The sequence below is a fragment of the Lepisosteus platostomus genome, chromosome 6 (assembly GCF_059453375.1).
Source record: "Lepisosteus platostomus isolate fLepPlt1 chromosome 6, fLepPlt1.hap1, whole genome shotgun sequence".
Taxonomy (NCBI): domain Eukaryota; kingdom Metazoa; phylum Chordata; class Actinopteri; order Semionotiformes; family Lepisosteidae; genus Lepisosteus; species Lepisosteus platostomus.
Genome location: NC_142616.1, coordinates 26,671,071 through 26,696,116, shown reverse-complemented (window position 1 = coordinate 26,696,116; position 25,046 = coordinate 26,671,071). Strand labels below are relative to the sequence as shown.

Below are 25,046 nucleotides of genomic sequence, written 5' to 3'. Positions count from 1 at the left end.
AGAGATTAGAGTGGTCGTGGCCGTCAGAGGTGAAATGAGAAACAATGGGCTTGGAGAGATCTTTAATCTTCACAGCCCTGACGTGTTCTCTGAAGCGGTCTCCGAGTCTCCTTCCTGTTTCTCCAATGTAGATGGCTCCAATGTAGATGGCTCCAACGACCAATCTCCTCCCTCCCAACCTTTGTTCTCCCGCTACTTTACCTTTGCCTACTGCCCTGTCTCTCTCACACCTGAAGAAGGCTCCACGGCCGAAACGTTGTGTTCTCTTTCTTCTTTTTTTCAGCATGGAATAAACCTATTACTTGTTCCTTTGCAGCCTACGCATGCTGACGCAGCTACCCACCTGAACTACAACCACTGCTTTAGATCATTATCCTATTCAGTTATATATTTTCAAGCCAGTTTTAGATTTCTGGCTGACTTGAGCAGGTTTTACTCTAGGATTCACCTTGCAATTTGCACCATTAATTTTCTCTTCAAGACTACTGAGCTTTTCAGTGCCTGCTGATGAGACATATCTCAACAGCCCAAAGCTGCCACTATCAGTGTTGACAACTGAGACTGGGTGATTCACTGATGCACTGGCTTGCACCCCAGTTCATGGTTACCTAATGACACAGCCTAAGCTTAACTCTGAGATACCTGAACTATAGGAGTCAACCTGTGCCCCAGCTGAATATCTGTATTGATTCAGCTTTTGGGAGTACTGCTAAAGTTATATTTACATGCCACCATCTGGTAACAGACAGCAAAAAGTAAAAAAAGATCACAAATACCTTGTTAGACTCTTAATAAACTACATATTTATGAGGTTTTGTGCATGAACGGAAGTATTGTATCAATTTTTAATTGGAATCAACTTTAGGTTATGATTTCTGTCATGAATTAATGCTTTCATTAGTGAAGAGCAACTGAAACAGCTGGTGAAAAGGCTAGGACAGGCAGGAAGAACTCTTATCTTACTCAACTCAAGAGCTGCACTTTTTGTGCTTGATTAAATGTAACCTATTAGCATTTTGTGTCTGAGTGGTCCTGACATTGGTTGCAAGAAAAAAAACAGGGAATGTGCTCATTCTCAATTACTGGAGAAAAAATCAAGATAACCAGCACTGAACTGAGCCTGTACTTACTGAGTGAAGATGACTGCGGGTTAATTACTTTTAGCTCTTTAATACTCCCATCAAAACTTTCTGCATGAGCAGGATGAATTATTTCTGATATATTATTTATCGTGTAGCATTTTACCTCTCAGTTCTTTTATAGTCTCTTTAGCACAGTCTTACACTGGCTGGAATGAAATACTTATAATACAGCTCTAATGACAGCTTTCTTCTGTCTAAACCATGCCAGCAGCCGTATCACTCTGCAACTCACAAACTGGCAACCCACTGAAGCTAAGCAGGTGTGAGCCTGGTCAGTACCTAAATGGGAGACCTCCTGGGAAAAACTAAGGTTGCTGCTGGAAGAGGTGTTAGTGGGGCCAGCAGGGGGCGCTCACCCTGCAGTCCATGTGGGTCCTAATGCTCTAGTATAGTGACGGGGACACTATACTGTAAACAGGCATCCTTCGAATGAGACGTAAAACCGAGGACCTGACTCTCTGTGGTCATTAGAAATGTCAGGGCATTTCTCCAAAAGAGTAGGGATGTAACCCCGGCATCCTGGCCAAATTTCCCATTGGCCCTTACCAATCATGGCCTCCTAATAATCCCCACCTATGAATTGGCTTCATTACTCTGCTGTCTTCCCCACTGATAGCTGATGTGTGGTGAGTGTTCTGGCGCACTATGGCTGCCATCGCATCATCCAGGTGGATGCTGCACATTGGTGGTGGTGGAGGGGGGTCCTCATTACCTGTAAAGCACTTTGAGTGGAGTGTCCAGAAAAGCGCTACATAAGTGTAAGCAATTATTATCAATTATTATTAATTATAAACCAGGTTAATGTTTTAATGCTTGAAATTAATTGAACCTAAATTTTAGGTACATTTCATAATAGTGGTCTAAATATATTTATCGATTAGACATGCCTATATCAGGGTTATTGATATTTTGATATCTGGCATGTGTGGCTGTTCTGTGATCCTTTTTTATTCTGAAGACCATCATTATATTTGTCACAGATTATTTTTCTGGCTTCAGTAGGGAGTGTAATGCCATATCTGTCAGTTCAGTTCATGTTTCCCAACTTTTGACAGGTAAGCCTGTGTCTTGACAGCTGACAGATGAGATGTTATCCCAGTTTCTCTTGCTCTTTGTATCAGTTAGAGGGTGAATTTCTCCTTTATCTTGGAGCTCTCTTAAGGCTATGCTCTTTTCTGGTTTCAAACAGGCAGTAAATTAAAATTTCAAACAAACTTGAGAGATGACAAGTACTGCTGAGCGAAAGATTTTAGTTTAGAAATAGCCCTCTGCAGTGGAACTGATTGTTAATTTACCCAAGAGTTCCCTAGACCTTCCTTTGTCTTTTCCTCAAACTTTTTTTCTTTGATCATTAGTTTTAAGTTTAGGCCATTTCGGTCATAGTTATTTTGCAGCTGATCCTGCTTGGTGTGTTTGTAAAGCATACAGAAGTCTATATTAGCAAGTAAAATGAGCTTTGTCTGAATTCCTTATAATGTAGTTACATTTATATTTCATATCTTTCATGTCTTTGTGTAGGAAGCATCATTATTTATTCACAGCTTTTATGAATGTTGTAAACAGCATAACATGTACTATAGGCAAAACTGTTAAATTTACTCCAATCAAGTTATCTTAAATAAGAGCAGAAAATTGGTTGGAATATGCATCCTACAGTAATTCATGAGTGGTTTTAAGATTTTGAAGGTGACCTAATGTGAATTTTGATGTCTTCACCTGAAAAAAAAAACATGCCCTGTCTGTTGATAAAGGGCATTTAGTCATGGGATGTGATATCACCCTCATATCTCTTGTATGAATTTGCCTGTGGGAGTGCATGTCTTTCAAGTATCTCTTCATCATTTTTATGAGGATCATTCATTAACTGAGTGTAGAATTATTTTAAAATAATTCTATAAATTTTAATTTACTTCTTTATAGTTTTACTATAATATCTACTTCCACACCAAGGGTCATTGGACACATTGGACCTTTGTGAGCAACAGAAACAGTTTGAATACAACATGGTGTGTATTTCACAAAGGATTCAACTATCTGCATCCCAGACCCAGCGTCTTTTATGGAATGGAATTCAACTGCACATTCTGCCAGTTCTACCAGTTTTCTATAGGATTGCGATCTGGGATTGTTTCTGGCTAGGGAAGGTGATGGAAATCCATCCTCCTTAAGACCACTACATCTTCACTTGCATAGAATTATAATAATATAACTATTGTCATAGTAATCATAGACTTTGTTAATGTAGAATTTTAATGAAAAATCTATTTGTCAGTGAGTGTGTTAGTAGCACAGCATTCAAAGTATATTTCTCCAGTGCAAAGCTCAGGCTGTGTTCTCCTAACGAAGTTCATTTAAACTTAACTGAAAACATTCTTTTTTGTTTTCCACTGATTTCTTGTCTGTCTTATTCTGATCAAGAGTTGATCTTTGGAAATGCCTTGCAAGTGTTTTCTCCCGAGCTTGGCAATAGTCTGGTGGTTAAAACCTTTTGATTGTCACCTAGCATAATGTTTTACCATTTCTCCTTGAGAGCACTATTCTTATACTGATGCCTATTCATTTGTCCAGTCCCCTGCCTGACTGGAAATTAATAAAATGCTATTGGATAAGAAACAGGCCTCTGGGCTAGCATTTTATGTTTTTGCCAAAATACCCCTACTAGGTAAAAGAGAGGCAAAAACTCTTTAATTCTAGAAGTAAGGTAGAACAGTGATTTTAGCACACAGAGATGGGTATCTTTCTGAATGAAGCAAATATAGCACATTTAGAATCTTTAGATTTTTTTAGTTTTGGTAATGCAAACTATAGAGAATGTTACAACTCTGCAGCACAAACTGATCAGCACAACTTTTAGCCACCACCTTTTTAATGGTTTTCTTTGTTAGATACTTTTAATGTGCTTTCCTTGTCTCCATTAATTACAGCCTTCTAAAAATATATTGGCAAAGCAATCAATAGCTTATAAGAATTCTCCTCAGTGCTTACATTTCACTGAAATGTCATTGCATGACAGGGAAAACAAAATTATAATAACCCTGTAAAGAGCAACATATTTTTTAATTTAGCATTTTTTGTCTAGTATAACCTGAAACTCAAGTAACGCATTCATATGGCTGATAAGTAGCAGTTAAGATATCAAGGTCCAAAATATTTACCTCTAATACTGGCTTTAATAATTATTATTATGACAAAATATGGGTGATTATTACCAGACCATGTTTCTTTTACTTGTTCATGATGTAAAGAACAAGAATTGGGCTATGAACATCAAATGTCAATAGATGCATTTCTGATTGTTTTTATTGAGTATTATGTTTGACAGGAATGCTTTGTTTTGGTATCTGTCTTTGCAAGATCATTTTGTTGTGTACTTAGCCTTGAGTAATATTGATAATAATCTGGGATTGACGTTTGAGAGGCTTTTGATTTTCTTGATTGTGAAAATGATTAATGAAGAGGTAATTGTGCAGATCTATCCAAAAACTAATGGGTTATAAATGAATTGATTTATTATTGTTTTCACCTTGCAGATATCAAGATATGAGGCGGCAAATTGGGTTTGAGATCAGAGACATGTGGTATAATCTTGGTAAGATAATTGCATGTTTTCTCACCTGTCTTATACTGTTGTTGTGCAACTGTAGAAAAAAAATAAAATGAAGCACACACTTAAGCAGTTTTACGTCCATGGGTTAATAATCTTATTTGTTATTTCAAGCAGTGCAAATGCAAACATCTGAACAATATATAAGAAATGCTCATATAACCAGGAGGTCATGTATAATTAGACCTAACGAAACAAGTGGAATTTTCTAAATCCTAATTATATGGATACCATATAGAAATGTGTAAATTATAATCGTTAATCTGTTTTGAAATGCACAGTACTTTACAGTGTTCTGTTTTCTTACTAATCAATGTTAGTAAAAAAAAGCACAGAGACTGTACTTTTAAGCTTACTACTTTTAAGTAGTAAGCCAATTACTTTCAATGTAGATAAAGCTGAGAAAATGGTTTTCTCTTTTATAACCTAACAAAATGATGGGTGCTAAAACCACAGCAGAGAACTGATGAAAGATTCATTTGAAGTGTTATTAGAAACACCTTTTTAATAGAGTCTCCTCAATAATTGCAATTTTTGTCATCAGTGTGCTTGCACTTCTAAAAATATTCTTTTGAATGGTATCATGACACTTTATTATTTTCATTGTCATGGACACAGTAGTTCACGTGGTGTTTTTTAAATCCTGTATGCATCTGTTAATAAAAAACAGAAGCAGAGAATTAAAAATAAACTCAATGGATTGATCAGGACAAGTCATGAGGGCTTTCAGGTAACTTTTCAACTGTGACTCACATCAATGATACTACAAGAACTAGGGATGGTTTCACAAACAGGCAGGGACACTGGGAATTTGTACAGGCAAAGACCATCATGCAGATCCACTGCACGGTAATGAAATCTAATGAAGTTATCCATGCATGTGATTGTCTCCAAAGTATTTCATCTGGACGGACTGATCTTAATGTTGACGGAAGTTATCTAAAAAATTGACCTCCTTTGATTGTTTAGAGTGTTACATGTCTAAGTTTTCTAATAGCCAGCCTGGGATTCAAACTGATGAGACTCTGATTTCTCTTTATAGCCAGCAGGCAATAGGTTAAATGACATCCAGTTATTGCAGGCTGTGCTCAACCTAGAAAGACCTCCCGTTAATTCTTGTGCTGCTACAATACAAGGTATAAACCTAACTTTCCAAGTTGTTTCTAGGATCTACATACTGTATCCCCATTGTAGTCTTTTTTTTTGCAAAGAACCTTAAGAAAAATATATAAACAATGCTTGCTTGACTAATGAATTGGGGTACATGATTATTAAGAATTAAAGTAATGAAATTAATTAAATAAGTCCTCACCAATATACACTTCACGGATCAGCATACTGCACTGAAAGTAAAATTAAATTGAAAATTGGATGTGCTGATACACTTAGCATTGTCTCCTTAGTTTGCACTGTGCTTATTCTTTAGTTCCTTTATAGTGTTGGGAATATGCAATCCTCAACTTGAAGAGTGACATGGACTGGGAAAGAGAAATCAGTGTTCCGAGTCAGTTCGTGGAGGGCAGTTGGGTATATCAAGTAATCCACTTGTGTCTGCCTGTACACAATTTTCATGTATCAAATGAAAGAATGTAATCTTGGTAGTGTTTTCTGGCACCTAGTATATCAACTTTAGAAAACCATCCAACCTGCCAGAGAATTTTGATGTGGTAATTGGATTCATGTTTGAGATTGTTCACTGTTCACCCCTGTTTTAATGTGTTCCTCTTTACCTGATTTTGTGCATGAAAGGTCCACACAAGATTAAGTTTATCCCAGAGATGGTCGGTCCCATACTGGAAATGACTCTGGTTCCTGAGATTGAGCTACGCAAGGCCACCATCCCCATCTTCTTCGACATGATGCAGTGCGAGTTCCATTTCACCCGGAGCTTTCAGCGGGTCAGTCCCTTTGATGTTCTTTTATTACTCAAGATCACCATTTCAAACATTTCAAAAGTTTTTGTGCACTTCCATAACCCTCACTTACACAATATGTTGTTTTTTTTATTTTTCCTTCTTTTCTTTTCTTTGTTTCAACTTCTTAAAAGTTTTCGTTTTGTTCTGTACAGTAAAATGCTGAAATAATGCCACGTTCTCCTAAGGAAGCTCTTAAGCCTGCTGCCTTTGTAATTCACTTAACACATCTTGCATAATATGATTCATGGCCTTTTCCATTGAGTCATTGCAGATGGTTTGTTCTGGTATAATTGCATTTTTAGAAAGCTGGTGGGACCTACATCATTGTATTTGTGCCCATTACCTATAGTGATTTATGTACAGTTGTAGTATTCATCGTGGTATTTTTAAGAGGACTATGATGTAACTACTGTACTAAATCTAAATACATTACTTAGTGCGAAAATTAAGAGTAGGCTCAGTTTATTGTGATTTTTTTTTCCTCCAAATGCATGTTGGCTGTCTCTTAAAATATGCTTATTTTCTAAGTATTCTTCTAAGTTAGCTCTGGCATTTATATGTAACTTTACCAGCAGCAGACAACTGATTGATCTGTAGTTCCCTGGTTCAGTTTTTGTGGATTCTCTAATCACCACAGTAACAGTAAAATGTACACAGAAGCTTGTAAAGCCCCCAATTTACATCACAAAATAGACTAATTTTCCAGGTAAGTGCACAGCCATATTCTGTGATTCAGAACGAAACAACGAAAATTCCAGTGACGTGTGTGGCCCTATGAAATTGTAAACAAGCAGGCTTGTGTATACCAAGAGAAATATTGGTTTCTATTTCGAGATGGTTTTACCGACAAATACTACTTGTTAACTCATGCAGATCACATTGGAACATTTCTGTAATTAAATATTTGCTGCACAACCTGTATTTATTCGCTCATATACTCATCTATCACATTACATTAGTCTTTACAGAGAATAGTGAGCAGGAAGGGCTCCTTATTCGTGGGAACTTGAATGCAAGTTGCGTCAACATGCAACACATCACAAAGTTAATGATTTTATGCTTAATTCCAATTTGGTAATTTTTTTGATAAAGACAATTAATTTATTTTGTTACAGAGATTTAATAACTGTTGTGAGAAACTGGAACAGGTGTTACCCTTTAAGTATAACTTGGAAAATACATTTTACCTTCATACCTTCAAATACCTTCATTAACTTCAATTGATTGATTTACAGTTGCTTGATAACTGTATCTTTATCACCATTTATTATTAATGTCCTGTTATCTTGCATATTATTTACTCCTATTATACTGTTATACTACTGTTGTTGGCTTATTTTTTTGCTTCTGTTTTACGATATTCTTTCTGGTCTCCCTCTTGGCAATTCTCATTGTAATTTTTAATATTGTATTTGAAATATAACCACCCTTATTTTATTGACTCTTTATCTGTTCCTGTTTCCCTGCTTCTAAGCTCTCCCTCATTCTTTCATAGCTTGTTTTATTCTAAAATTATAAATTCTAATTAAAGTATACATTGAAAGATACCATATTATGGTCTCAATTTCCCAGTGGTTCTATCATATCTGTTCCCTTAATTATAGGCTGGTTGTTTGAAAAGATTAGGTCAATAAGAGAGTCATGCCAAGTAGGTTCCTTAACAAACTGGGTTACGAAGCAATCATTAATCATTTCAAGTAATCTCCATTTCAGCTCCTGTATTCCGCATCACAATATCCCACTTTTTTCTGATGTTCTAAAGTGTCCACACACTTACTTGCAGGATGTTTTTGTGTATCTACTTACCATCATCTCTTCAGTCCTGTGTGCTTTTCTGAAAAAGTGTGTTCCTCTTAGTTTTATTTATACCCGCCATCACCATGTAACTGTTTCAGTTAATTATATAATGACATAGTTTCCATTTAGTGCAGTAATCTCAACTTCTGTTTTATTTCCTATGCTTTCAGCATTAGATATGGACAAATCAATGTTTTGTGAGGCCCATACCAATCACCGATTTTCTGTCAGCAGGATCGGCCAATAACGATGCGAGCCGGGGTGGGGGGTGGTTGGTGTGTTATTATCCAGCCAAAGACACAAAAGATGGTATAAGCTAAAATTGTTTTATTACATGTAAGACAACGATTGTTGCAACCAACTCACATGAAGTAACAAGCTGCGGTCTAACATTTCTTTTATCTAATGAAGATGATCGAAAGCCATAATCTGAAAAGTATTTCTGACCGGGAATGGCATAGCACGGCTCTAGGTGAGATATCAAGCGGCAGAATCCTACATCTTCAACAACATAAAATGGTTGGTTATCTAACACAATAAATTATATGATTTTGGTTGTGATTCCTTTTGCTTTTGGGCTAATGCTTCTGTACATTTGGTATCTGTCAAATGTCGCCTGCACTGACGGTTGTCTTAATGTCGGTGTAGCATTATATGTCTTTGCTAGCTCTTATAGTTTCGGCTGCTCACTGTATTCAGTCGGGAGAAGTGATCTTAAGTGTCGTATCAGGTTAGTTGTATAAAAAATCTGTGTGTTGCTCCACCCACGTCAGACATGTTACTTTTACAAACATTGCAAATAGCATTGGCTTGATCTGGATCAGATATTTAAAAAAACTGCCAGATGGATGACGTTTTCATTCCAAGGCACACAGCGAAATTGTGGCTCAAATATTTTGCGCCATAGATCGGCTCTCAGTATCGGCCAAGTAAAAGGAACTTATTTACATATTTTGAACGGATATCGAACGATTTCGATCTTTAGCCGATTGATCCTTCCACCCCTATTCAGCATTGATGTATAAGCCTTTAAGAACGGATGAGTATTTTGTTTTCGATTTGTTCTTCGTGTTGTCTAGGACTTCTCTGAATCTACCAGAACAGGCTTGTTTTAAGTTTCCTGTCCCACAGTTTCCCAGTTTAAATTATCCTCAACTGCTCTAGACATGCATGTCTCCAGTACATTGGAACCTATCTAGTTTAAGTGCAACTTGTCCTGCTTGTATGGGACCTTGAACCCCCAATGCACCATAAACCTAAAACCCTCTTCTCTGCACCAGTTGTTTAACTCCTTGTTAAATCTCCATTCTTTCTCTCGCTACCCTGGGCTTGCACGTGACACCAGTAAAACACCTAAAAACACCACTGTTGACATTCTGCTCATAAACATAAAGGCTTAAATTTTAAATTTGTCTTGCAAAAAAGTCACTTTGCCTTTTCTTGTATTTGTCCAACATGGACCATGACAAGTGGATTCAACCCGGCTCTGGCCAGGAGCCTGGTCACTTGAGTGCAACCTGGGCACCAGGAACCATAAAGTATGAGACTTCCTGTCTCTCATGCACAATACACTGTTTATACATATAATAAATGAGTCCCCCCATTGTCACTAGCTCCATCTTACTAAAAGGAGAGGGGTCCTGGGGACCCTGGGGTTCAGCAGTCCTCCCAGTTTCCTCAAGGCTGTCAGTACACAGATTCATCTCCAGTAAGATTGGGAAGCAATTGGTCACAGCAAGCTCTGGGGCTGCCACCCCTCTGTGGTCCCGACACCCTCCAATCTCTTTCTTTCTGGTCTGAAGACTACTGCCCTCCAGCTCGTGATGTGCACACAGTCTCCCTATAGGGTATGTCAGCTACTTACTGTAACTCCATGAAATCTGAATTGTGCAGTATGTCAACAGGCTGATTCTCAAGTCCACAGAACTTGAACTCAACATGCACACAACTAGTTGACCGTGTTCACATATGAACTCTCCCTGGACCACTCCATCCTGAAAACCAATCATCCTGCAAACCACACACTGCAGTGGCCTCATATGGGTTTTGCTTTTTGTCAGTTAATTAAAAAACCTTAAACTCCTATGTCAAATTACTATCTTTATTAACACAGTTAAAAGTAAATAAAATGGGTTCAGGCTTAGTTGACATTTTCTACCATTTCTTAAATTTTATATGTGGAGATGAAGAAAAACACAAGTGAACAATTAGAAAAATTAAATTTCTTTTAATTAAGAATTTCATGCAGATCTGCTAGTGTGTTCTATGTATTATATTATTGTGTACACCAGACAGCAGTGAGAAAGGATAGCTACAGATAGGCTAGCTATGTTCATATTGTACAAACCACATTAATTATAATGAAGAAACCTGTGCCTTTCACATCAGCTTCTAAATGTAACATGGTAGTTAAAGCCTTCCATTTATCTGTTACCCTGTTACAGTAAAACATGAACTTCTGACTGCCTACCTGCTTTGTGCAAAGCTGTTGCCCCTGAGGAGGCAAAATACCCAAGAAGAATGACGCTGGGAGAAAAAAACCTAGGGAAAAAGTAATGGGTCTTGGGTCATATAAAGGCGACCAGACACAAGTTCCAGGAGAAATAGCAAATTTATTTTTGACAAACTTTCAGAAAATCACAAAACTACGCAAAATAAATTACCTGCAAAAAACTTTTAGGCCTGTTCCTCTCCTGTTTGTGCTGCACAAATGTGTGACTTGCACAGAAGCACTTGTTTTACTGTTAATGTTGAAGCAGCTACAATCTATATTGGACAGAGAAGCAAAAGCAGTCTAAGATAAGGTGATTAAACAGTTGCTTCTTGTGTTACTAATATGCAAGAAATGTAATTAGCCTACATTATTAGTTAAATGACAAGAACAGGAATCTGGCTGAATTTCCACAACAGATGTGTGATGTAATAATAAAGATGGGTATTCACAAGGCTTCCCTTATTGAAGCATGTGTAAAAGGGAAGTATGATTTTGACCTTCATAATTGGAATTGACAGCACAGCGATTTTCAAGTAAGGACAATTTGCCATAAAACACATTTATGTCCACCGAATTGTTCACTAATAGCTTCATTTAAGGTTAAGCTGTTAGTATTCCTGCACACTGCAGTGCCTGATTGTTCCCTGCTGTTGTACTATTAAAATAGTAAAGTGTTATAAATATCTGTTTCAGACATTGGTATTGGTTTAGTTAGTAGCATTTACAAAAAAAAGTTAATCTCAGGCTATTCTCATTACAGTCTGGTAAGCCTGCCAGACTTGCTCAGTGAAGTAGTTTAAATCAAGTCCATAGTTTTATGGCTGGCTCCCAAAATCTGTCCATCTTCCTTTACTGCCGATATTGCAGTCTTTTAACCGTAAGCAAGAGGATCCTTTGTAACGCGCTATATATGCCTGTCAGACCTTGCTTCATTTAAAGCGAAGCCAGGCTCTTATTCTGTGCAGCTAAAAGTGATCAATTTTACTTTATCTTGACCCTTTTAATAGGCAAGGCATATTGTCTTTACTGCCTCTCACTACCATGAAATACAGAGCTTACTTAAGTACTGCATTGCCTCTATACAAAACAGACACTCAGCTACTTGGTTATACAATTGCACATCATCCGGGCAGTGCCGATTGGGTTGTTGTAGAACTGTAAAAGAGTTTTTATGTAGCCAGAATGGAGAAATCCAATCAATATCAGTTCGTTGAATCATGAGTCTTAACGTTGGAAACAATGCACACAGGCCTATTCCTGGAATACAACATCAAAACTGAAGAAGTGCCGCTTAGTATATTCTTTACCCTTCTTTATATCCAGTCCTGGCAAATCCCCTATAGATAAAATGAAGCTGTTGTAGTAGCTCAAAATGAAGAGCTCTGAAATACTTGAGACCGATAATGAATAGATTAATATGAACTCCAGCAAGCTCTTAAAGTCAATCAGGCTGAAAAAGGGTGATTAGGCAATGCACACTGATCTCCCACCAAACAGTGAACCACTAAAGTCATACTAATGAAATGAAAAATTAGCCACACTGATTATTTACGCTTGCTCTGTCTAATTATAGTTTGAAAACGAGATCATCACCAAGCTGGATCACGAAGTGGAAGGAGGCAGAGGGGACGAACAATACAAAGTTCTTTTTCAGAAAATGTAAGTGGTGATTAATTGCTGGGATTATGCCAGAATCCAGAAACCTAAGATAATAATAATTGCAATACAGTATTCTCTGTGCTCTTTATTTAAAAAAAGAATTGAAACATGTGCTCTTAAAAAAGAATTGAAACATGTTAATGACTCCAAAGGGTTTTTTACGAAACAGTATGTTTTGTCTTAGCCTTTTCTCTGGGTTTTGTTTTGCTCTTTTTGATAATCTATATTGAAATAACAATGATATTTACCACTTTTGCCCAGCCTCCTGGAGCACTGCCGGAAACACAAGTATCTCGCCAAGAGCGGAGAAAATTTCGTCACGCTGGTCGTCAGGCTCCTGGAAAGGCTGCTGGACTACAGAACTATTATGCATGATGAGAACAAAGAGAACCGTATGAGTTGCACTGTCAATGTGCTGGTGAGTTCAGGAGCCCATGGGCTGTGTCCCAATAACCGTGCAAATCCTGCTACAGTATATGTTTCATTACTAGTAATAATAGCAGTTATAATAATGCATGTTTAAAGTAATTCTTCCCATTGGGATGTCACTGTGCTTTGCGGGCCCCTGATGAGGGTATCTTAATACCTGTGTATCATTGTACAGAAATCCTTTTGGGTTGGGTAAGTAAAGGGAAGAGGAATGGTTTCATTTCTGAAGCTCAAGCTGCCTCAATGAGTCTGACTGTATAAAACCTCATGTCTGTAGCACTATGAAGAAGTTCCATGAAATACATAGTCAGTGGCATCAGCAAACCCAGGAATGGAAAATGCCTTAAATGCCTTCATCTACGCAATTGGAATATAGCCCTTAAAAGCTATTTTCAGTGTTGGGTACTGTTCTGTTCCAACAGAAAAATACATAACAAATCTGTTTTTAACCTGCCACAGATATATAGATTTTTGAAGATTTGTAAATTGTAACCAGAATGCTTGTCAGAGCAGCAATCCAGAGCTATCTTTGTGTGACTAATCAAGTTGTCACATCACCGTTCTAGAGCTAGCTTTGCGTAACTAATGAAACTGTCACTCCATGATTCTAGAACTAACACTCTGGAACCAGTTAAGCTGTTTGTGGGTTATAAAGTAGTCCGCTGCAGTACCATGCCACATAAATACAATTCATGATGTTTTATTTCATTAATCTTCAAGTGTAATGTTTATCTACATTTGTTTGTTGTAAACTTACTTAAATTAGTTCCTGCTTACTAATAGCATCTAATTATATTTGGAAAAAAAGCAACTTACAAGGGCTCTACTCCTGTTTATGGAAGGGCTAACAGTTAATGTTTCAATGAAAAGATGGTTTATTCTTCTACATTTATATACACTCATAGAAGGGGTACTTCAAAGAGCCTAACTACAGTTCAGTTCACCAACTGTAAGGCATTATTAAAATGTTATTTATCTGATAGTTGTATCAATCAGTTAATGACTAAGCTTTTTTAGTGATAAAATTATTTGTTTCTAAAACATTTTAATTGTTTCAGAACTTCTACAAGGAAATAGAGAGGGAGGAAATGTATATAAGGTAAGTAATTACGTGTTTTTCATAATGTCTGATTTTTTTGCTTTGTGTAATTATACTTTTATTCTTAATATTATCCTCACTGTGGAGTGGCAGGTGGCATTGCTACCTCACAACTTTTGGGTCTTTAACTTTTAAGTTCTGAACTGGAGATTACATGTTGTCCTCTGTTTGCATGAATTTCTTCTCACCACCCAGAGACATGCAGGCTAGGTTTGATTGACTGGTCTCAGTTGTCCCTTTCTCCATGGGCTTGCAATAGGCTGCTGTCCCATTAAGGGTGCAAGCTGTTACATGTTTTTAGTCCTGTCTAAGACCTTGTGTTTCCAGGTTGTTTCATACCTCATCAGGACATACTAGTTTCTGATAATGGTTGAGTATTCACATAAGAGAGCTGATAAACTGTTTAAACAGATTATCTACAGTAACTGCTATGTCTGAATGTACATGATAAAATGTACAGTAATCCTGAAAGTGTTTTAAAAACTTCATTTGAGTTAAAACTCACATCTACATAAAGTTCTGATTTCTATAGACATAATAGCTTTAGGTAGGACAGTATTTTTACTGACTTTATGGTATTTATAACTGAATTAAAGAAGTGAACTACCATAAATTAATGACAAACAAAATTTGGTGTAGATCCGATAGCATTAGTAACTGTTTATAGTTTGTGTTCATATGGATCACATTAAATTAAACTGTGTTATAGGACATCTTAAAAAGTATGTTACAAGTGAAAAGCAGACACAGTAAGCCGACAGCTTCTGAAACTCACCGGTGAAGCACCTCCTCAGACTGTTAGCTAGCATTCTGAAGTGCTCTCAGCTAATATAGTTTACACGACAAAATATTCAATAAGTGCTGTTTATTGAATTCACCCCATCCTCACACTTTGAATCTCTACTGAAGTGTTATTACTGTCAAAATCCTGTTAGTGTATGCGGATTTTACTTAAAAATTCACAAAGGTGCACGCCTCCCCGCAAGCCCATCTGTACTCCTCACACTTTGAGAACCTCTGCTTTAGGCCGCAGGAAATGGTTGCTGTGTTTTTTTTTTATAAAAGGTTTGATGAAAGATTCTTCGTATGTTACTGGAGTGTTTGCTAAAGCTTTGATTCTTCACAAGGAGACAAATGGATCCCTGCTTTCCAAAGAAAATCTGCGTAGTTTACATACATTAACATTTGAAAGGGACTGAATGATGTGGTGATAAAGATCTATTACAGGCCGAAAAAGAAAAAAAATGATTAAAATGTTTTTAAAAACTGGGTTGTCATTTGGTTTTGATTGTCATTGACTACAGTAGGACCTTGCTATTCATATATTTTGTTCTTATGAGACGCAAATAAAAAAAAATATAGGAAAGAAGGTTTCAATTTCCCCGTTTAGGCAAAATACAGTTTGAGTTTTTTTTTTACTTTCTTCTGTTACACATTGTTGATGTAATAAAAGAAGTAACCTCATAAATATATTATGATGTTATCATTTAATTAATGTGTTTTTTCAAATAATAGTGTTAGTATTAAAAAAGACAGTACAGTATGTAAAATCCGGAAAATTCATTGCATTAAACATAACATTAAATGGAGGAGTGTCTAGGATTAGCAGACAAAATTCCTGAAGCTAAAATAGCATTCATCTTCATGCACAAAACAGTTTTTAATACAGTCAATGAATACTAATGTAGTCTCCTTTTTATTAGCTTTCGAGTACGCACGCAGCGATTCTTATTTTTACCTTTCAAGGCACAGGAGTTAAAGGCTTGTTAAATCAGTACAGGCCTGACCTTGCTGCTTTATAAGACATTTGAACAAAGCAGCAGAGAGACTGCTGGTTCTTTAAACCCTGGTGCCATCCTTTCGTGCTTGGAAATGAGTTTTGTCAAAGTTAAAATCTTGTTAAATAGTTATATCCCTTCTCTTCTGTGAGTTTCCATGGGTACTCTGGAAACATTCGGCTTAGCTTTTATGATCTGCTTATCCTAATTTCCTATAGTTATTATTACATTATAAAGGCTAAACCACATTTGAAAACTTTCAAATTTTCTTCTGGCCTTAAATTCTCCTTTGTATACACAGTCTTGTAGTCACAGCAAGCCTTAACCAACCCTGAATACTGTGTTTGTTGTCCACAACTGGTAATACAAAGTTGACTGAAAATAAACTGCAAAGCAACAAAATGCAAACTTGTCCTCCAGGTTGTAAAAAATATCTAACCTGCTTTATATACACCTTTTAAAATGAATGATTTATGGGTTGCAAATTATAGTCCTATGAACTTCATTGAGAACAATTTAATTCTTACCTCAGTTTGTATAAATACTCATATACAAATATTTTAATAATAAGATTAAATCTAATTATATAGAAGTGTGCATTGCATTCCCTAGTGTAACTGTGCTTAAAATAGTTCTGCCTGCATAATAATCAGTGGTTTTGAGGACAAAATGTAGAAGTATGTCACATAATACCTACAGTTCAGGGGATTGTATAGCATTATTTTGAAATTCAACTACGGTGTTAAGAGTTATTCACCATCAGAACCACAGCCTTTAGTGAAGGCAATCTTGTCTCTGGATTTGCTTTATATCTCTGATAAAGATTGGATTTGATTTTAATTAAATACCTGGAGCTCTGAATCACCCTTAATACGGGCTGAAAAATGTCCTGTTCTCATTTCCATTACTCTTAATTTTCTTTTATTTCATACAAGCATGTGATTAAAAGCTTTGCTCAAAATTGAAAGGTGTTCTATGACAAGAAAAAAAGAAAACTAGCAAGGCAGCATTTTGTTTGCTTTTTGGATTTCTCATCTGCAGTACTCAAGTGTTATATTCCTTTTTCAGCTCCTGACATTTATAAATTAACTTTTCTTTATTGCATTCAGGTATCTTTACAAGCTCTGCGACCTTCACAAAGAGTGTGATAACTACACAGAAGCAGCCTACACATTGCTACTTCATGCCAAGCTTCTGAAGGTATTAGAAATGATAGAATCTTATTAAACGCAAATATAGACATGGAGGCTACATCTGAATTATAAAAGGGAGTCTGTGTGGGAAGGATAAGATTATTTTTTTCATATTAAAAAGCCACTGTGGTTATGTGTACTGTATGTATGTTTGTGTGTGTGCCATATAGGTTACTAATTTGTCAAGGAAATGTTTTACATTTTAATAAAATGTGTGTATTTGAAAGCTTTAAGCATTGGTAACAAAGAGTATAAATCCTGTCTTGGTACCACTAATAAATGTTATTGCTACTATCATTTAATACAATTGCAAATATTAAATACATGTCCTTTTGGTTGAGGTTGGAACTGCAGTAGTCTATTCTCATTCTTAAACTGTATTTTATTTCAAAACTCATGATATAGTGTTGGTCAATCTCACCTCCCTTTCTGCCTCCTCTGAAACAGTCAAAGGGTGGTGTGAGTTCTGTGAGCCAAGTGACATGAAAAATTGAATTAGAACACAGACTGTCAGCACACTGCATACTGATTGGTTGATAAGTGTTCCAGAACCCATAATAAAGTGTCTTTGTGAAGCAGAGATGGTATTAAGACCTGCAGGAAGCAGCTAACATGTTGAGTAAATGATTTCCTGTTAGTTCCAGCAGTCTTGGTCCCTAGCTTTCTCTGAATTAAGACAATGCTTATTGTACTGTAAGTCGACTTTTGTTAAAACTTCAACATTGGAGTTCCTTCCTAGTCCAAAACTATAGTGTCCTAGGTGTTTATTTTCATTTGCCTATTATCTCACAAGCTAAACTGGGTTCACAGCTGCTAATTGGCTTAGACAAATGTAGTGATAGTTTCACATAGACAGTAAGTATACCACTGGCCATCTGGCTGGCGAAAGCTTTTTGGTCGATGAAGCATCTTCTGAAAGTGGTCTTGAGATTTATGACTTTACTGGTAAAAGTCTTTTACTAGCAACAGAAACCTTTTGTATCGACAATGATGATTCTTGATTCACACAATGAATGCTTCTAAAACATATTTTTTAGAAATTCTCATTTTGCCTTGGAAATGTGTTAGAAGCTTTCCAGATTTTCATTGTTGGGGCTGTGTATATGAGGTTTTTTTTACCATATTTCAGTTTTAGTAAACAGTAAAGCTGCAGGCTGTCTGATCTTGCTTTGCATACTGTAATTTCCAGTAGTACTTTACTGCCTTGGTATTTTGGAACAACATGATTTGTCAATTATCTTGCTGTGAAAATGAAGCTAGACTGACAGGCCTTTTAAAGAGTTTCTTGCAGCAGTTAATAAATTTGATGGTAATTGTGATAGTGCTGCTCTTTGTGTGTACCTCTGTAAAAGCTGATAATTTGAATCGAATGTTTCATCCCTGTCAGGGTCTCTCTGTAGATGGTAGAGGCAATTTGCTGTGCTAGAAAGATGGAAGCTGCTGCTTAATATCCCTGTGTGCTTTTATAGCAACCTTTCATGTAGCGTGGAAACACAGAAGTGTGGTTTTTAAGTGAAAAAGACTGCTGGCGTGTTCATATTATCTGGTTCAGGAACCACTAAAAATTGGCTTGCTTGTTTTAAGGGGGGTTTCTACCTCTAATCTGATGTCTTATTACCCAGCATGTACTGTATAGTACAGTACTATACGTCAAGCATTAACCTTTGGTCCAGCACAGCATTGTTTCTCCTCCTTTAAGTTATGGTCATTTCCCTACAGGGTCTGAAACTAATATTTCCATGAGACAATAAATCAGATTTGGCTTGCTCCAAAGAATGAAATCATTGCTTTCCAGAAGATTATTAGTCTGAAAACGAATTATGAATTTCCAGCCACTGCCTGACTGCTTTATTTCTTTTGCACCATATCTGTCTTTATTTGCACCGGCTGTGCAGTCATGTATGGTTGTGTGAAAGTGGGTTGTCTGGGTGTGTAGCATGACTCTGCTTTGCAGGGTGCTGTTTGCAGGCAGATGGCGTGCGGTGCAGTATAGTGCACCCTGATGTGTTATTTATTGTGTCTTTGCAGTGGTCTGAGGAAGCTTGTGCCGCTCATCTTACTCAGCGGGATGGCTACCATGCAGCAACTCAAGGACAACTGAAGGATCAACTCTACCAAGAAATTATCAATTACTTTGACAAGGGCAAGGTGAGGTTGGCAGAGTAGGTTTTAAAAAACAGACACTTCCCAGGCCTCTTTGCATTAAAATACCTCCATGCTTTTCAGTGAAATTCATTCCTAATGTGACGGGGCCCAGTGAGCCTGATGAGTGTAGATAACACATTGGGAAGTGTTAATTTTTACTTGCACATGGCATTGTGTCTCTGTAGCCTTCAGTGCCTCCCGAGAACCATGTTTTCATCTTGCACAAGGCAGAGAATGCAAATCTCCCTACATTCCAGATATTAGCTTACTCAATTTTCTGAAGTCGTCTGAAATTCTTGTCTATGTGGAAGATAGGTATTGCTCTAGTAGTGCTAATTAACAAGTAGGCAAGTTCCTAGGAAGAACAGTTTTAGAGCTCCAGACTTGTTAAAATCATGTGTCCAATTGCAGTGTTTTTTAACCTTACAAAAGTTTTATTTCCATAAAGAAAAAAAGCACATAACCCCACTTAAGTTTACATACGTATGTCACTTGTTTTTTTTTTTAATAAGAGAACTGTTGAGGAGCTGGTAAGCACAGAATAATCTTCTGGTGGCTTGATCTTTGAAGTGGTGCCGGGAGTTGCAAAGGAGCTCTACTGATCATGCTGGTGGGGGGCAGAGGCATGCATTTGTCTTCTCAGTGCCATTCCTTGACATTGAGTCTGCCCATCTATTGCCTGGTTGTGTAGAGGTTTACCCTGTGCTAATTTAACCTGCAGACGTATTGCAGCATGAATTGATATCCTGGGTTTGTGCTTGTAGGAGCTGTGATAATCACTTTGTGAAGTGTGTAAGTGGATAAGTAAAATTCTCTCTGCTGTGCTGTCTGATGGACATAAGCTAGAAAAACAACACAAAAGTGGTAACTTGAAAGTGATCCCAACCAAGTCCAGCGATTTTTACAGAACCTCAGGCTCTGATGTGGTGTCATTAACTCCATGAGATTTCTTGAAGAGTCTGTTTTAAGTTGGTCTGAAAGAGAAATTGTTTCAGAAGATACTCAGATATTTTGTGAGCAAGACTTTCCAGAGGGATTAAAAGGTTCCTTACTGCAACCTATGTGCATTAGTTAATATTCACAATTTATATAATCCATGTGTTTATTGCCCGCCCAGTTCACCCCCTATCACAACAAGCCTACTGAAAACAAGGGTGAATTCTGACGTACATTTGCTTCTTCTTTGGAATAATGTGAAATATTTAATGAACAAGCTGTATCACAGTCACACAAGCTGTACCAATAGAACTCCTGTCTTGTAAATGACACAGGTGCATATTTTATTCTACCAGAGCACTTTATGTTCTAGGTAATTTCCCATCCTAGGTTCCAATATTAAACTTTTTTACTGTAAGCATTGTCACAAGGACTTGGAAACATTTTTGTCTTGTAGTTAATATTTTGTCCTGAAATAACCTTCTTTAAATAGACCAGTCTCTGCTTGTTATGCGCAAATACCTAAGTAAATAATGCCACTGAACTCTATCGCACATAAATTAAAATAAATTAAACATTTTACAATTTGCAGAATTTTTCAAGCGAATGTGTCCTCAGCATGATTCATTGAGCCTGTCCAAGACCCAAGGGAAAGGGTGCACAATCTCTACAGCATTGATCCAGAAATCAATGATCTCGCTGCTGTTCTTCCAACATTCTTATTTTTGCAGTCTCTTGACAAAACTAATAAATCTGTTATGACCACATCCATAAAAGGAAAACTTTGTCGATTGCGTACCCTTGTTCACTGTCTATTAATAGAAGTGTTTAAATGCTTAACTGTGTAATATGCAAAGATATGAAAGCTTAAAATGTGTATTTTACATGGAACGGATCTATTCCGTGCACACTGTGCACAAGACAGACTGTGCAGATCACTTTTTTAATTTCTCATGATGAAAACTAATGATGGCAATGATATTTTAAGAGGTCTGACACGGAGAGGAGAGGATGCTTACAGCTAAAATGCTTTGCTGGAATAATTATTTGCTTCAGTGCCAAAATTGCCATTTCTAAATGGCATCTAAATGTCTGTAAAAGTGCAATGCAAGGAATTAATCTGTTACCAAAAATAGGAGGAATAAATCACTTCACTGGAAGTCAATATTCAGTAAAGTTGAAGTGTTTGGAACAGAAGCTTGATTCTGTGTGTATGTTACATTCAGTAAAATTTCAATGTCTTCTGGATAGAGTAGCAATGGTAAAAATGATATTGCCAACAGTATTGATAAACTTTATTTACAATTATTGAAGATGTAAAAAAAACATCCTAAGTAATCATTTAAATGAGAGCAGTCCATTCAGTCAGTCTTGTTCAGTTAGTTACTAGTAGCTGGCATATGTTATATATAACTGTTGTCTCCTTTTTGTGTGTTAATTAGATGTGGGAAGAGGCCATAATTTTGGGGAAAGAACTTGCAGAGCAATATGAAAATGAAATGTTTGACTACGAGCAGCTAAGTGCATTATTGGTAAGTAATAGTCAGTCTTCATAATATTATTCATAGTATTTTTAGTTAAAACATCTATTTTAATTAAGAGTGATTTAAGACTTCAGTATTCACACACAAGGAAAACATAAGCATTTGGAACTTGAGCAGATACGGTAATAAAATGTGAGATGGATTCATATGTTAGAGTGGAATATAATATTTGTGGATTTGTGGACAAAAGACTACTGGATAGCTTATAAATCATGGTTTGAATTACTTTTGTATATGTATATAATATTACATACAGTTTATAAATATGTATAAATACAAAATCCAGTAACAGACAAAATACATGATATATTGACAATTCATTGCACATAAAGCTCAACAAAATCAGCATCTCTTTTAAAGACAAACATTTTTGAATGGCTTCATAGGCCATTTGTGCTTATGAGAATCGGATTTAATACAGTGATGTTTTTTGTCTATCCTTAAGAGTAGGCTCACAGATATAACCTGAAGGCTTTAAAGACATTTATGATTATTATTCATTTGTGGGTTCTTCATATTTAAATGTGGAAAATAGTTATAGTTTTAAAAGAGGTAGATATTATTTACTTTGCATTTAACACCATTTTTGAGTAGGATTTTAAGCTAACAGTTACATGTACTGTGCAGAAAGGTATGTACTGTATCTGTCCAGAAGAGGTTTGGATGTAGTAAAAATAGCAGTAACAGATAAAATGTCAATTGTCATAACTGGGTCATGTATTGAAGCTTCACTAAATTGTAAAATGTTCTGTTGCATCCACAGAGAAAACAGGCACAGTTCTATGAGAGCATTGTGAAAGTTATCAGACCCAAGCCTGATTACTTTGCTGTTGGATACTATGGACAAGGATTTCCTTCCTTCCTGCGGGTAAGGTCAAGGTCACATCTCATTCCTCTCACTTAAAACAGGCTCCGCACCCGAGGAAGAAGAATTTCGCCTACGATGGTGGTCTGAGTTCAGTATAGGCAGAAACTCTATAAACACATTAGTAAATATCAAAGAGCCTGACATTTGTTTTACTAACCAGCTTTGGAAAATGAAAATATTTTAATGCTAGATCCTTCCCTGGGGCTTTTCAGGATATCCATCCATCCATCCATCCATCCATATCTTAACCGCTTCTTCCAATTCAGGGTCACAGGTGGGCCAGAGCCTATCCCAGCAAGCAACAGGTACAAGGCAGGGAAGACCCTGAATCCATTCCAGGGCAGACACTGGAACTTTTCCAGAAGCCAGTTAACCTACCAGTATGTTTTTGGACTGTGGGAAGAAACTGAATACCCCAGAGGAAACCTATGTGAACACAGGGAGAACATACAAATTTCACACAGATAACACCCCAGGTCTGGAATTGAGGCCAGGACCTCAGCGCTTCAAGGCAGCAGTGCTAACGACTGCACCATTGTGCCTCCCCTTTTCAAGGCATACTGCAAATTACAGAGAGAAACGTTTCTTCTTCTCTGAACCTAAAACAGAAGAATCATTTGCTGTTAAAGACCAGGGAAATGTTGTATTTACAGTTTAGTATATTGCAAAATAAGTGTTATACAGAAAACTTACAATGTATCAGCTTTCCACTCACTTACAGCACAGTTTTTTTAATAAGCCATTTCATAATTACAAATGTATTGGGCAGTTCTTAAATTGGAATGATGTTGTATATACTGTACACTCAAAAATATTCTGACCTTCTGTATCAATGTAATGTGTTTGAGAGTAGTGAAGCAGTATTAATTTACCTTACATGTCTGCCTGAAATTAAGCCTAGAGACTTAATGATGGTAGAAATGTTGATTTGCAATGAGTTGTCGTGAGTGAGGAACACTGCAGATGTATAGGGTGTTGTTTTTCAGATATCAGGATAGTAGATCATGCCCAGCAGCTATGCAGGCCATGCAATGCTGCTTTATTGAATGGCGCCAATGAGTCCTTCAAATACACCTCCTGGACAAGAACAGATTCTAGTCAATTATCATTCGATGGACTTGCATGCTAATGTAGAATCTATAAAAGAGCTGTTTTGACATTGTGAGTGATAAAAGCACATACTCGTAACCTGAGCGTGTCTGTTTCCAGTCTGTTTTGACTATTAACAAGACCTCTAAAGATGATACCATCACACATTCTCTGTCTTCGCTCACTATGAGTGCTAGCTTTATTCTGAGTGGAGCAGTAAGAAATTTACTCAGCATTTAGATGGGTAGACAAACCACTGGAAGTTCAATCTATGGAGTGGTTTATTGGTTTTTGATTATGAAAAAAGCTTGATTGTATATATTTTTTTAATAGTTGGTGTATTTAAAAGCTAGATCATGGGTATCACAGTTATCATATTTCATCAGTTATTTTTCATTGCACATTGAAAATGCTTTTGTAGATATTACGTCCTGAATTAGGATGATGACTTGCAAATGAAAAAGGTGGCTGTGATGTAAATTATGTGTATGTGTACTGTGTATATATACAGTATGTGCATTATTGTTTACAAATTTGTGTATACATTTGTGTGTTGGAATACCTTCATGTTGGCCAAAGTTAGTTTAAGTTTTCTACAGGCTTATAAATCAAGAGTATAACGTTGTGGGTATGCTGCCATTTCTTTGGAAGTTATGGTTTCTAAAAATTTGAAGTTTTTACTAAGGTATTGTGTACTGGAGTTCTCTGAAAGGTGTTTGTCTTCATATGCTCAAAGCAGTGGTGCAACTAAATACAGCATTTTTGACACCAAAGTCTAAGGGTGGAGTAGGACGCCAGTAGGAAATAGAATTATTTCTTCAGAAAAAGAGGCATGAAGAGAGGAATAACAGATATTTCAAATATTAATTGATAAATGTAGTGAACAAAAGTGATGTTAACGGAATTTCTCTAGGAATGTAGCCTTCCTGTGATGTGGGGAAGTCTGCCTTTGCTTTCTGCGGACTGACGCGTTTTAAAAATAGTCATCTGTTACAGGGGGTCTGTGGTTTAAAAAGACTGCTGGAATATATTCTTGTCTAGGTTTAAGAGGTGTGATCAAATTAGCTTTGATACATGTGTCTCACTCCGATATGACTGTGCATTTCTAGCTCCAGGCAAAGTTACTTTAATAAGACATACTCATTTCCATTTGTGTGTAGAAAGATTATATGGTCTTTTTGTAAGTCAACATACAGCTGTCCATTTTCTTTCTTTCTTCCTAATATTTTTCCCACTTTTTGGTTCTATTGTGTATTTCACGTGTGCTGTTGTGTAGCACTTTGGGTTTCTTGAAAAACACTCATAAATAAAATTATACTATTCAATGACCAGTTACAAAAGGTGTAATTGCAT

General features: G+C 36.7%; 1 protein-coding gene across 4 annotated transcripts in view; it reads left to right on the top strand.

The window, feature by feature from the left end:
* dock1 (dedicator of cytokinesis 1) overlaps positions 1-25,046 on the top strand; it is a 309,108-nt gene that overhangs the window by 242,833 nt on the left and 41,229 nt on the right. For all 4 annotated transcript variants that reach the window (XM_088635091.1, XM_088635093.1, XM_088635092.1 and 1 more), the window contains exons 32-40: positions 4,673-4,731; positions 6,496-6,644; positions 12,527-12,612; positions 12,874-13,030; positions 14,100-14,140; positions 17,028-17,118; positions 19,140-19,259; positions 21,635-21,724; positions 22,500-22,604. In XM_088635091.1, the coding sequence (XP_088491217.1) occupies positions 4,673-4,731; positions 6,496-6,644; positions 12,527-12,612; positions 12,874-13,030; positions 14,100-14,140; positions 17,028-17,118; positions 19,140-19,259; positions 21,635-21,724; positions 22,500-22,604 (898 nt within the window). The remainder of the gene's footprint in view (positions 1-4,672; positions 4,732-6,495; positions 6,645-12,526; positions 12,613-12,873; positions 13,031-14,099; positions 14,141-17,027; positions 17,119-19,139; positions 19,260-21,634; positions 21,725-22,499; positions 22,605-25,046) is intronic.